The 15064-nt window shown below is 37.8% G+C and overlaps 1 protein-coding gene across 2 annotated transcripts in view; it reads right to left on the reverse strand.

Moving 5' to 3' along the window:
• The window catches only part of USP24 (ubiquitin specific peptidase 24), a 60338-nt gene that overhangs the window by 34680 nt on the left and 10594 nt on the right, over positions 1-15064 (reverse strand). The window contains exons 2-17 of one of the 2 annotated variants that reach the window (XM_084528484.1): positions 13687-13852; positions 12644-12711; positions 11512-11655; positions 10848-10970; positions 9954-9989; positions 9311-9376; positions 7899-7964; positions 6876-6950; positions 5883-6041; positions 4566-4680; positions 3934-4037; positions 3295-3402; positions 2706-2801; positions 2445-2606; positions 1178-1222; positions 523-630 (exon numbers count right to left, since the gene is read on the reverse strand). In XM_084528484.1, the coding sequence (XP_084384610.1) occupies positions 523-630; positions 1178-1222; positions 2445-2606; positions 2706-2801; positions 3295-3402; positions 3934-4037; positions 4566-4680; positions 5883-6041; positions 6876-6950; positions 7899-7964; positions 9311-9376; positions 9954-9989; positions 10848-10970; positions 11512-11655; positions 12644-12711; positions 13687-13852 (1641 nt within the window). The remainder of the gene's footprint in view (positions 1-522; positions 631-1177; positions 1223-2444; positions 2607-2705; positions 2802-3294; positions 3403-3933; positions 4038-4565; positions 4681-5882; positions 6042-6875; positions 6951-7898; positions 7965-9310; positions 9377-9953; positions 9990-10847; positions 10971-11511; positions 11656-12643; positions 12712-13686; positions 13853-15064) is intronic. The other variant, XM_084528485.1, reaches the window with a different exon arrangement.

Raw genomic sequence — 15064 nt, forward strand, 5'->3', positions numbered from 1 at the left:
CGGGAAGGATAATGATCCCCTCTCACCAGAGTCAGCTGTACCCCTTCCAAATATCCCAAGCCCTCTGGCAATACCATTTTCAGCATGTGCTGAAATATGTGTGCTGCAGATTGCAAACAAAGTCCCACACCTCCGCTTAGCCATAGAATAGCACACATGATTTCCTGGTATTTCAATCTGTTTTCCAACTGTCAATGTTAATACAACTACAAATTAACTGCTCTAAACATTAGCAATGGTAGTTTCTTAATAGAGACATACTTGTTAATTATTTTACAAAAAGCTGAGAACAAAATAAAACAGTCCTGACACAGCAAACAGATCTTATTTATAAACATATGCACACACACAACAATGGGCAGCACACAACACAGCCTCTCTACTTGTAGATTTACTTTATGCTACATAATGAAGCTGTACTTATTGTTTTTTTTTCTTTTCCCCCCTCTCTTTTCTAAACTCTAGAGAAGCAGAGCCATACAGATATAACAAGGGAGTCAAAATCTCAGCACATATTCTTACCTTGTCTTGTTTTTGGTAAGTTTGCTTAATAAATGAACGCGTGATTTCATGAAGCTGACGTAATGCTGGCACCACCCACACAAACTGAGGATTGTTGTGCTGGGATGACTAGTAGTGAGAAAGGTAAAAAAGAATTACACATGTGTACGTGCTCAGCAATGTACTAATTCTCCTCATAGACTCTTAAAGGGTAATGATTTCCATTAATACCCCTGTTTCAAAACAACAGTTACTAGCTCAGAAGGGTTCAGTGACTTGTGCCTGGTTCCCTTCCAAACATCAAAGGTGCCCCTTTACCTTCTTCAAGATGTCCTTTGAAACATTTTGCTGTGATTATTAAGCCCAAAGTACCACCTCCTTGCTAGAGAACATGCAAATTTAGTACACAAAAACTCAGTTGCAGCAGAGGGATAACAACCACCACCTTCCTCAATTACAGGAGATAAAGCAGGCCAGTTAGGGCTTTAAAGGGCAAATACAGTCAAATGAGGTTACTTATTGTTAAGGTGAGAATAACAGAAGAAAAAAATCTGAAGTACTACTGAGGGTTAAGAGATGAGAAGAAATTTCTGATTTGGTGCTGCAAGGAGCCCTCTGATAGGAAGCAAAGGCTATTTAAGCTGCATTTTGAAAGAGATCCTACAAAGGATCCTACCTCATTATTAGAACTGCTCATCACTTTTCTGGGAGGCTTCATGTTCTGTAAAGTTTGATCACACAAACCAGTACTGAAGTTTTTTTGTTCAGATAAGTGATGTCTGGTTTAAATACCGACAATAACCAATACCACCTGCTCACTTAGAGACACTAAAGTAACCTGCCCATAATAGCGTTCTACTGAAGACTCCCTCATGTAGCTGAGAATCTTGTCTTAATATTACATTCCCTCCTAATTTACTTCTTCGTTCCCCCTAACACAGGGAAATAAGCAAATGATGTATTTTTAAAAGAATATTGTACGCTTTCCCCATTTTTTCCAGCCTATAGTTACAGCTTTCCGTTAGTGCTCCCCACTGCAGCACCTTTGTTAAGGCCCTTGGCAGAATGCAATTAAAAAGAATGCAAGAACAGGAAAGCATAAGATCAGAAAAGACTGCAAAATTTTGCAGACATTGAGAACCCAAACTTGTAAATCTGTATTCACAAACGAAAGCAAAAAAGAAAAGTGATCAATATCAAGAAACATACTATGCTTCCTAAAGAACTAACATCCTCTATAGATGCTGCATGACAGACAAAACCTAATTTAATATGAAAGATATGTATGAAAAAAGTACAAGCCTTTTGTTTAATGGGCATATTTCCAGTTCAAAAAAAAAAACAAAAACCAACAACAGAAGATAGAATTCTTGCAAATCTCAGAAAACTGCCTGCTATATGAACAGTGCAGCATAGAGTAGGTACAGTCTACTAAGCCATGCATGTGTCTGCTGCTGCCAAACACATCTTAGCACAGGCAGGCCCAAGAATGACTACTTCCATGTTAGACAAGAAGATATTTTTTTTTAAATTGAAATAAATTCCTATGATTTAAATATTGATTTGCATTGAGACTTAGCGGACATGCCAGAAACACATGCTTAACTCAAAGAAAACTAATTTAAGCTTTCACGTGAACGGGACAGTTAAAATACTGACACACCTTTATAGTGGTTCCATTTGCAAATTCTAACCTTGGGCCCATCCTGGTAGTTTCCCATAAACTGATCATTCCTTGTGCTGAAAATTTGTTTAAAAACAAAGGCAAGAGACTTACTACAAGTCTCGGGGTCAAACTGGCTCACACAAAGCCTACCCCTCTCATGGACTCCCCAAGGTAAGAACTTACAGATGGGACACATAATTTGCACGTCTTGAAAGAAGAGGCCAACATGAGGGCTAAGTAATGTTTCATTTTGGAAAAGACAAAATAATAAACCAACCCTTTTAATATCCTCTATGCATTTAATGATGTAACTTCTTTTGATTGCTTCTTTCACTGCGTAGGCATCACTGAGGATTGTCAGGTGTTCCTCCAAGGCTTGCTGAATGAGACTACATGGTAACGTTGGAAGATGAGCCAGCTCCCAAAGGACCTCCAGAACCTACAGGAACAAATCCAAAACCGATCAGGACCTGGAAAGTGCAAAGACTACAAACCGCATGTTTAATAAAGAAAAAAAAAATAAATCACATTCACATGCCTTTCCAGTGGTTGTTTCCACCCGTGCTTCTCGACCAATGCGCCCTATCAGGCTCAAGAGCTTCTGTCGCACTCTATCACTCTCTGTTTCCCAGCTCTGTACAGAAAAGAAACGTTCAGTATAACAGCAGCACACACTGTCAGTCTGTTAAGTCTCAAGTGGACACAAAAATATAATTTACAATTGTGTTTTACTGCAGGAAAATCAAAACACAGAACAAGTACGTTTCCACCACGTGTATTTCTTCATTTTTGTTACTAGCAACCACAGTAACAATTTGCCCAATCTTTTTTCAAATACAAGCTATAAGAGATCAGATAAGTTAAAATCTCACTTAAGTGCTTTTGCACTGAATACATGACATTAAAATCTAAGTCAATTAGTAGTATAGTGGCAATTATGTTTTTGGGTTAACAAAAAAACCCCACAGTATTACAAGTGTTGTTCTACAGCCATTTTTTTTTTTTAATATACACACACACATTTTACTTTATATCTTAGATATAAATGGATGCAAGGCACTTGCTTTTTTCAGTACATTTTTAAGTACTTCTCCTACTAAGGAACATAAATTTATGTTAAAGCTTACCTTTTGAATTAGAACAAATAAGTGATTAAGCTGGTCAGAACTAAACTTCACAGCAGCTGCAGCAATAATGGTATGTATGTTTTCAATCACAGTGGAGGATTGTCCTGACTGGAAAGAAGAAGGAAAACACAAGAAGGTAGGTTTTAATCCCAAGCGAGGTAGTGAAAAGTCTTCAGTGTAAGCATTATTCTACTATTTCTATTAATGAGAAATGTAACAGCTTTGGACATGTTAGAAACACAAGCTAGGAATAACCGACTCTGCTCCTTGTTCTGTTGGCACAGAGGTCATTAGAAGCAACTCAAAAGCAGGAAAGAACAGTGGTCCAACCTGGTCTGCCATGGCCCTGCAAAAAATAGCTTCCTTGCAAAAAGGGAGGAAGGTCAAGCCTGTAAGACTTACAGTAGACAGCCCGAGGCTTGAAAATGTTAAGTCTTGTTTCACTGATTCTTTAATATACCGATTTATACCAGTGTTCAAGCACATTGACAACCTCTTATGTCTCTCATGGAAGGAACCAAGCAAATATAAAACAGACAAATGAACAGCTAACATTCCACCACCTAAAGAACTTGGTAATAAAAAGTACTTATTTTTTCAAGGCAGCCTAAAAGCATCTGTCTAATCTTGATTGCTTACCTGTATTCTCCAAATCTTGGTAAGCTCATCTAAAGATAATTTACTGCCTAGCAGTTCAATAATTCCCTTTATACGGTCACAGTACTGCGCTTGGTCTATATTACCTATGAAATAAAGAACAACAATTGAATTAATTTATTTAAACCATTAGACACGTTAAATGCATAAGAATAAATAAACAAATTACATTAAAGGGGACAAGAATAAAGTTATCTTTATCCTAAAATTCTCAATCTACTGCTACAAAAAATCCAGTCTAAAGAAGGAAAAAGAACAAGCTTCCTTCTATTCTTGTTTTACTTCATACATCTGATAGCAATCTACTCCTACATGACCTTACTGCTTGGAAAAAAGAACTCTTTTCCTGCTCTTCTACAGGTTTAAAAAAAAAAACCATGTAGGTACGTGAGTACAAACCTCAGGTACAGCAGAAGACATCTGCACAAATGTCAGAGAACTAGATGACAGTAGCAGAAATCTGCTGGGTATCCTCACTCTGTTTTGACAATGACAAAATCCTTGAACTCCTTTGTTAGTAATGCTTCACTCAAACGTATTAAAAAAGGACGGACCAAATTTTTAAGTTTAAGACATTCAAAGCACATGCTGAAGATCTTTGTGAAAGCACTTACCTTCTAGAGCAATTGACAAGACAGAATTTTCTACGAGCCAGTTTAGTAAGCGGTCTGTATCTATTGCATTCTTCACTGACTTGGACACAGTGCTGTCTTCTATTAATTTGGTTACCTAAAAATTTCAAAATGGGAGATTCTAATGATGCACATGCATTATAAGTGCTTATAATGAAATCTATTCAAAATGCTTTCTACAAAGCTTAAGTGTGAATCCTGAAATATTTTGAGCACAGGAGAATTTTTCTTTCAATTATTTTTGTTTTTTAAATAAACTGTTTAATGGTAAATTCCTAACCCACCTCCTAGGAATCGGTCTGATGCAGCAGATTCTTGTTCCCGATCTGACACAGAAAAGCTTGCCTGGGCTGCATGTTGCTACAGATATACCAGAAGTGGGTTATCTCAGGCTTCTGCCTGTGATACTCAAATTAGTGTCCTATTTTTATCAAACACAGAACCGATACAGGCTCATCACTCCAGGGAAAAGGTGGAGAAAGTACATTTATGCTACAGCCTTCAAAAGCTGTGCTTTTGTAACTTCACCAAGGATACAGTGTTTAAGATTAAGAACCACAGTGCAATGAGGCTTAGTATTTCCATTTTCCCTTAAGTAGAGAAGCAAAAATCCCAGAAGAAGGACTCTAAAACACCCTAAGAGTGTCTGCATACTAAAAAATGGTCTTCTTTGAGACATTGAAGTTGAACAATTTCTGGAAGGAAGAAGTGAATGAACAACTCTATACTTAACCACAAGTTCCAGGAAAAAGAAAATGTTTTCTCCTACTTTTATCTAAGAGCCTAGCAGAAAGAGCCCTGTTCCATAAACTTCAGCTCCTAGACACTACTACAATGCCCACACACCAACCATAATAAAAAATACAACTACATAGCATAATGATCTGATACATCTGGCCTGAGAACACCAATCGAGGATTAAGTTGCCTCTCCCTGCCCTTTTTTCTCCTTTTTCCTCACAACGGGAAAAAGAGAAAAGCAGTATCTCAGAATTATGAGCTTAATCTCCGAATGAGTACTGAAGGAATGATATACACTGTTGCTTATAAATGAAGTTTAAATTACATGTAGTTTTCTAACTGGGAGACCGCAGTCCTTTCAGTAGCTACTAATATTACAAGCAATTCCTGTCACATGAATTTGTTTTGGTATTTATGAGCTTTTGCTAAGGCAACAGAATTTGTAAGATGTTGCACCCTCCTTTTTAAGGTTGTGGCTTTAGCAACTTACCAACAACCCATCCCACCCACGCACATGCATGTGCGCGCACACAAACACACCCACATGTAGCAAACCTACTTCTTTGAGGGAATTCATTTTTGCACTGAAGTGAGGAGATTTTAACATGCGCAACAGAATGTCCAGCCGTAAATCATCCACTGCAGTTACTAAATCAGGTTGGAAGCGCATACACAGCAGTTTGATGCCAGACAAGAGCTCAGGGATACTGACTAGTCTCTGTTGAAAACGAAACAAAAACAAAACAAAACAAAAAAAGACAAATAAGAGGCAGTACTGGTTTTAGTATTCAGTTTCAGACTTCAATAATACACAAACAGTAGGTTTAGCGACTCACTATTTAAGCTACAGATATCTGAAAGTGTTACTTATACATTGGAAATTTTAAGACAGCAAAAGCTTTTGTTAAGTGACCTCTCCTGCTACAGTTTGGTGCACTGAATTGCTCCTCTGTTATGCATAATTTCCAGTATGTAATTAACAAAAGTAAGTAAGTAAAAAGTCAGTACTCAAGTTTATTACAGCTGGATGCCAAATTCAGTGCAATATGAGGCAATCACAAGTTACAAGGAAATTTCAGATAGTTGTATGGTTTTGGTTGGAAGGGACCTTAAAGATCATCTAGTTCCACCCCCCCCCCTTGTGGGCAGGGACACCACTTTAAACAACAGTTGCAAGATTTTTAGAAGCAAACAGATAACGCAACAGTTGTATGCACAGAAGTTATAAGAATTTAACAGAATGCATCTTCAAAATTAGAAAAGTGAGCAATCAGTACACTGCAGAAGGGGACCAACAAAAATGTATTTGACAGTAACACTGGGAAGATATTTTTAGAAGAGTGAAAACATTAAGTATCTAATTAGTAAAAGGGATTTATGAAAAATTGGGTAAATGCAGGCTAGCTACGTTTCGGTATTTTGAGCTAAGTCACTCAGAATTCAGAACAGGCTGTATTTTTGTAAGTGAGAATAAGATTTTGTTCTAGTCTACACAGACATCATTTCCACAACATACGGAAAGTTCTTAATTATTTCATTTATAAAACATTACCTTGTCTTTCAAGTCCTTCTCTTCTACATTCTGTACATATTTAATCATTTTATGAATGACTGGGTCAAGCATGGGCTAAAAAGAATGAGAGAAAAAGGCATGAAGATCATTTTATGTTTCCTGAAATGAATTACATTACTCAGCATATCTGGCTGCAGCAAAATGAAATACTTAACTGAAAGTCAGTTATCTTAAACATAGAGCAACACATGCAACATATATAAAACTATCCTGCAAGTTAAGTCCAGAAAAAAGAAGCACCTAGACTAAGAAACTACTTGAGACCACAACAGGTTTACAGATGACCCCAACCTGCCCCAAACCCATTTCAAAGTGCATCAATTATTAGATGCATATGCCCCTTTGACCCCCATTAGCTCCTAAAATATATCCTTTTCAAATAAAGGCTTTGTTATTTATTAAACCGGTGCTTTTTGTTAGTGAATGTAGATGTAAAACCTAGAGCACATTTGCAAGTTTACAGAGATCATGGTGTGTTTTTTTTCTCTTGTATCACACTTTTTACAGTCTAAACTCTCATAACCATGAGCTCTATCTCTGTCAGAAAAAGAAATAAAAACCAAAAATCTATCCATCACGCTGTATTCTTTCCCTGCATGCTTTACGCTGATGAAGCTTACTAAGAGCAGTCCCCAAATTTCTCACCATTGCAAATGTTGATAGACAATTAAAGATCACTGTGCTTGGAAAAAGAATTTGAATGTTGTCTGAGCCCTCTATTGATTGCCTTCAGGATTCTTAAAATGGTTCCTGTACTTTATCCAAGGTGAATTTGGGAGGCTTTTTAGAATCAGTCACCAGTTTCACATCAACAGTCAAATTCATTTTTAGTCCTCTTATTTTTCAGGTTGCTATGATGAAAAAAGATTCTCACATACTTGTTTCTGACACTATGCTGCCTAGGATTTCTGTGTTAAAATAGATCTAAATCTGAGCAAATGACCAGTCACATTTTTCAAGGCTTTTGTATTTGCTGAAAAGAATTCATAATAGACATTTTACCTGTACTACAGAAGAGTTCAGATATTCTGCACAAACTCCAAATGGTTGAACTAATGCAGAGATTGCCTGAAGAAAGAAAAAAACAACAGTACATATAAATTGATTTTAGAATGTAACTCCTTTGCAACAATGCATGGTTCAGGAAAGAGACATTACTGTATGCTGTAGAATACAATATATATTTTCGCCTGAAATTAAAAATGCCTTCCCATTTTTCATTAGTATCAGTCCTCTCATCATTCTGTCCAGTCTTCTGTCTAATCCTGTTTCAGCCAGAGAAATAATCAGACACAAAAAGGGCGCATCACATTTTGGTTGCTTAACAGCAATGAGAAGTGGGAAGACAAGACTTAAGTTTAAAGCCATATGGTGAATTTCTTTTCCAAAGACATGGCAGAAAGCTTTTGCAAATGTGTCATATACATACATGTCCAGCTCATTTCAACCCAAGGTTTTCAACCGATATCCGTCATCAGGAAATTAAGTGTGTAAAGACATTTGCCAATGAAGAATATTAAACCTAGCTTCTACTAAGAGTGGGTCAAAAATTATGAATGAAATTGAATATGCCCCGCTGCAATCAAAGTCTTAAGTTTAGTGATGCTGAACGAGACTCCCTAAACAAGTAGTTATTACTCATTAAACAGTCAAAATTTCTACTGGAGTATCAGGATTTAAATTGAATTGTCTTACTCTTCTGCCATGCTTATATAAGAACTTATCCTTTCATAAAGCAGCAAGTATTAATACTCTAAGAAAAGAAATTCAATTCTCCCAATATGACAGTTCATTGAAAACAGACTAATTTTATACTTGGAGACAAGATTCTAAATTACATTGTTTTCCCTTGGCCTCGTTCTTCACAGCTTGAAAAAAAAGATATGAAGTCAAGTTAGGAAGCTGAAAACAATGAAGTTAGGCTTTGCCACCAAAAAAATAGTTTAGAACTGTTAAGACTGATTTTAAACACAGCTTTTGAAAAGTTGCTTAAGATTAGACAGTATCTGTCTTCCTAAGGATTTTTTCTTAAAAAATGATTTCTATAATGCACAAAAGTTAATTCACTTCCAGCTAAATGCAGATAAAGCTGAAGTAATCAGAAAACCAGCAACCTACTGGTGAATATGCAGTGAAACTAGACTGATCAATGTCTAACTGGAAGGCTGAACGTTAGACAGAAAAGCATGCTAACCCTTCCCTCTTTCCTCTGAAGCCTCAAGAGGTCTCTTTAGTCAGGACTCTTACACACAGCCTCATCTGACCTCCGGTGTGACAGCATTCCTCCAGGGCTATGTGGGAGGATTGCTCTTGTACCAAAGTAAAGGTAAGAGCACTGCCAAAAATGATGTTACTGGTTCTATATGAAGTGACTAATGGAAAGAGAGGAGTCTAGGGACGAACAATGAACTTACCCCAAGCTCAATATCTTCTGAATTGAGTTTGGACTGAATTGCTGAAAATCCACCCAACTCGGCAAACTGAAATAAAATAATCGATATTATAGTAGCGACCTACAGTATTTTATCTTTCAAATATGCTGTTATAGAAAATGCTCCACTAAAAGTTACAGGGATGACAACAAGTATCCTCCACCATAACATCACATGCAACTTAAGCTTTACATTTTCATGAGAATTCAGGGACACAGTGGGAATGCAATGCAGTTACATGTGGTCCCAGCTTAAACATCAAGCTACAAAGCGTTCCGGGTAAAAATGGATGTAGTGACAAAAGCTAGACCTTATAAAGCAATAGTAGGTTGGCGTAGCACTTTTGACTGAGTAACATCACTGAAGCCTAAGCTGAACTCTATTCTCTTCTAGTGATAGCTATCATGCTATGGTAAAGGTGCTCAAGGGAAAAGGCAGCAACACGAGATGTGTTTAGCAAGGCTCTTTCCCTAGATGCAGACAGCATTAAGATTTTAAACTATTTATTGTGGTTGTCACTCTGAGGAAAGAAGGGAAAAACAAGGGTGGGGAGAGGAGGAAATTACTTGGAGAGCACTGGATTCAAGTGACAAGTACCATTTCTGCTTGGTTTGCATTTACGTACCCTGTTTACCAGATCCACCAGCCACCCATGAGGTTCCTTGAAAAATTAAAACATTAAAAAATTAGTAGCTGCAACAAACACTTGTCTCTGGAACAGATGTGGACAGACACATTCAGTGCATTAACCCACACCCTAAAGGCACGCACTGTTATTTCACAGATCACAGCAGTGTGTTTACAACAGCTCCTTTGCTAAGTGTGTAGCTGGAGCTCTGGGAGGTTCTCATTAGCAGTATCCGTTTTTGGATTCTACCTGACATCACTGACCATGTGCTGTGGTAACAATACACACTGTGGCTGCTGACTCACAAGCAAATATATTTATAGCACATTAGCTGTTGTGGAACATCACTAAAGGACCTTTCCCAAAGCAGCAGATGGAGAATTTTCTTTCTACAGCCACAAATATGTTTCCTGAAGGGAAAAAAAATCAACAACATCGAGGTTCTTTTTTAGACCCACCTGTCTGGAGCAACCACAAGACAACGTAAACCTCAAAAACTGGCTTCTCACCAGTGTTTGATGAAGATATCCCAAACCTGGGTGACAGAAAAGCATGAGTTCTCTGCTGGAACTATACACCTTGAGTTATCCTGGTCATTTCATGCTCAACAGATGTCAGTCCTTAGATGCAACAGATCTACCCATCTGATTGTTGTGTTACTTCAGACAGGAAAGTACAGCAATTTCTAAATCCAGTTTCCAACAGAGAACTGGGACATTCTGAGAGGATAAAGGGAATTCATTTCCACAGACCAACATATACTGAACATCTGGTTATTGTAATTCTTGATCACACTTTTAAGCTTTCTTGTGTTACAAGTACCTATTAATCTATCTTTTCTGAAACCAAAACATCTACCCTACAAAGCAGCTTAGGGCATGCCATGCTCACCTTCTGAAATGTGGATATGGGTGAGACAGCATGCATGTTGCCCTCCCCAAAGACTTCTGCCCAGTTTCTCTGGCACACCTTCATTCGATTTTTGAAATGATATTCATTGTCGGGATTAAAGGCCTGGAAAGAAAAACACCATGGAAATTAACAGCATGGCTTACACCAGTCCCAAAACTTACCCTGATAATATTTGACTTTTTCAGTTGAACATTCTTTTAGTTGACAATTAAAGATCTAGCAAAAACTAAAGTTCAACAAATGACCCCTGCCTCCTGCCCCTCAGTTCTTACTGTACAAAGGATTTTAAAGTTTCAGTTCTATGTAGACAATATCGAATATCCATGTGAGTCAGCTATCCGTATAAAGGGATAGATTAACTCAATGTACCAGTTTTCAAAAAATAAACACTGATGTGACAGCAGTTGAAGTATTTTTGACAATATACAGCTTAAATAGGATAAAAAGAAGCCGCAGCTTAAAAATTAAATACCCTAATATTGCACATAAAACACAGGACAATTCATGACAGTTATTAGTGGAGACTTCTACATTTTGAAGATATTCACCAATGAACTAGTATACCCTCATTCGCTACATTACTTAAACAGATCCCAAAGTTCAAAACACCATAGTTATTAAAAACTGCATCAGGGACAAATACCATTGTAAGCACACTGAGCAGGCCCACGGGGATAGGATCTTGTTTTACTCTTTCTGCAACCAGGTCTACTAGCAGCATAAGCATGTTGTATATTCCTTCATGGATTTCAGTTCCCCATTTGTGAACAGCACTGGATGTCAACAGCTACCAAAAAAAAAGAAATTTTGAAGTTTGAGCAAAATCATGTAAAACAGGAGAAATTTATCCACCCCCCAGATTGTTCTCAGAGCAAATGTTTCCTTAGAGTGTAATAATCAATGGCTGGTGTGCTATTTTGTATCCTCTTTCTGCATTAATGGCTTAAATTACAAATTTAATTAACTCTTAACTGAAGAACGCCTTAAATCAGTTTGTGACAGAGACTAGCACGTATCAAAGCAAACTGATTTCCATTTCCACTCACTGGTAAGATTATAACCTTTGTAAAGAACAGCCAATATGCAACTGTTTGCAGAATGAACATATGACTATTAAATCTTCAAGTACACGTTCCGCAGAGCTGCACTGATTCATCTGTAATAACCATTTACCGACTCACACTTTTTGAGCAGTTGCTGTTGGAAAACAAAGAACATGTACCATGAAGAGAGAGCTATTATTGCTGCTTTTCCACCTACTGAAACACGCTCTTTAAATCTGGTCTAACCTAGCTGGTTAAAGAGGACCTGAAGCTTCCATCTGCAAGTATTATTTAATTTCTGCTAGGTCTGCGCATTAGCTGTCTTTACAGTTAAAGAGCTTGATATTTTAAATACCATTACTTTTTGTACCATTTTAAGAAACAATAGAATCAGGCTCAATTACTGACTTGCAAAAAATTCAGCATATTATAACTTAACACATTCTGAACTTAGATTGGGGAGCTCCATAGAGAAGATGCACGATAACCCAGAGAAGAACAGTCAGAGAGGCAGGTTAGGCATTAAGCACTGAGGTGAAGAGTAGTGAAAAAAGGTGAAAAAATACACATACAAGAGTTGCAGAACTGCAACTTCAGAATGATTTTAATCTAGCAACACATTCACCGGTTACCACAATTTCTAAAGTATGTATCAGCCTGGATTAAAAGACACTATTTCCACCATGATTAACTCAAAGACAAGCAGTAAATTAGCGTAATGTACCTACTTACCTTTTTGAATGCTTCAGGCATGCATCTGTCCATAAACCTCTTGCAATTCTCATCAGAATCAGAAAGACCTTCACAGAAAGGAAGAAGTACGTGTTTTAAGATTACCTCAGAAAATTCAGTGCAAGTTTTTGGATACACCAACCAAAACCAGAAGCAACAGAAGAGCTACTATTAATTGATTATTAAGCATTATGTTATTTTCAGTCACAAAAGAATGTGAGCCAAAAGAACTTGCTTTTTAGAAATAAGAAGTTTCCAAATGTTTAATCTTTTGCAACTTCTTCAAGCGTGAGTAGTACCACACACATTCCTCTCTTCAAAATTTAATACTAAGTGGAGACCATTCCTGGTGCTTCATATCCCCTTCCCCTCCTACCCCCCCACCCAAAAAAAAAAAGCAGATCTACACATAGCCTTTTAACACACGTTGAAAATCAACAACGCAAACCAGAATCACTAACCACTCTTATTCTTCCTACAGATTATAACCTCACTTTTGGCTGCTGTCAGGCATGTTGGAAAAACTGCCCCGTACTCTCATTACACCATGAGCTGGGCATGTCATCTCCATAACACACTTAACCCCAGCCAAAGTACTGAATACAGAACAGACAAATTCAGGTCTAATGCACTATAAGCACTTCACTAGGGAAAAACAACCAGTTACACAAGCTTGGTGCAGCATGAATTTAGATGACAGCTTGTTTTTTACAAATGGAAAATTACCAGCACAATGAAAAACGAGTTAGTAATTCAGCTCTGAAAAAACAGTAATTCCTATAATCATTAGAACATAAAGAAACACGTGCTCCATTTTTTCCTCCAAAAAAGCTTAAGTAAACAAATTACTTTAGAAAAAAAAAGAGATCAACACTCCTTTTACAGCGTTAGATAGAATAATTCATTGGTATCCACTTTCACAGAGATGTGATCACTCTGCTGGGTGCTAACGACTGCAAAATTAATACAAAAGGCATAACTGCGCGCCATATGTCTATGAAATCTGAACAGATTATCTTTAGGTGTGTAAAAATAGCACTTACCTAGTCTTGCTAGATAGGTGGATGCAATTAGGCACTTGCCTAGAGATTCTTCCCGCTTGTAGGGTATGGACCAGTGATCTGTTAGAACTCTGCTCTCCAGCTCATACAAGTTGGTGGTTGGAAACTCAATGCCTTCTGCAGAGCAATTCCCGTTTTCATCATTTTTCTGTGAATAAAAAATTCAAGTGAAGCAATTTTTAAATCTATCCTTGACACTTTAAAGGATTTACTAGCTTCAGAAGAGATGGCTGTGCTTATAAGCAGCATGTCAAATTCTCAGCAACCCTTAGACTGCTTCTGTTTTCCAAAGCAAAATTTAGTATTTCAATTTGAATTGATTACGTATCTTTATTATCTCGTGTAGGTGATAACTGCTATGTTTACATGACTAATTGCTAATCGTCTCTAAGTGGCAAATTTTGTTCCTTAGCATATCAGATCCTAGAGCCAAGTGCTAAGTGCTTCTAGTCCCTGAGAGACTTTAGAGTATAAGCCCTGATCTTCACAGAAGCGTGCATATTAATCTTCTGTTCAACAACTGCTGGAGATGATGAAATAGCTTATTTTAAGGGAGGCCAATTTTACCCCTTCACCCAATCACATCGAAAATAAACTAGACTAATCCAGTTGATCAGGATTTTTTAGTAGCTAATCACGTAAAGAAAATATCAAGTCTCAGGTATAGTTGCTCAGCAAGGAAGCTACAACTCCTGAAGTCAAAATAAGTTACTGGAAAGCATTCTGGAAGGCAAACGGGGAAGAAGCAGGCACAAGGCTGTAGCTCAGCTCTTCAGGTTTGTTGCCTGTGTCACTAAGGGCAGCTATTTCTGTGCACAGGCAGCACTCGGAATTAGCCCCCGTTCTTCGTTAAGCGCCAGATGAGGTAACTGCCTCAGGAGCGCCAAACAGGATACTACACAAGTTATCTATGTCTCTTTTTTTTTATTATATTAAAACTTCATGTTGATACTGGCTACCCCATGTGTCACAGAGATCCCATGGGCTCTCTGTGGCTTCCAGAAGGCCGAGTCCAGGTGGGAGGGAGGATGACACCCAGAGGAGGCCTGGCAGCGGCTGCCAGAGGCCGAGGTAAACACAAGCGTGTGGTGGTAACAGGAGAGTGCTCAGAGTGCCAGGGACACGCAGGAAACACATCTGAGAGTAAAATACAGCACCAGAAAAGCGAACGGAGAGAATAGAAAGGAAAAAGCCCAAAGAAACAACTGAGCTCAGGAGGATGCAGCGCACAAGGAATGAGATTTATGTAGAGAAGTGTGTGTCCAGCTCTCCCTGCACTTGCTATTGCAGGATTGGACCTGTTAATTAAGACATTAATGCATCATATTCACTTTCATAATGACTCAAAAAGGTGACACCA

This window comes from Aythya ferina (genome assembly GCF_964211825.1).
Source record: "Aythya ferina genome assembly, chromosome: 8".
NCBI classification, from domain to species: Eukaryota; Metazoa; Chordata; class Aves; order Anseriformes; family Anatidae; genus Aythya; species Aythya ferina.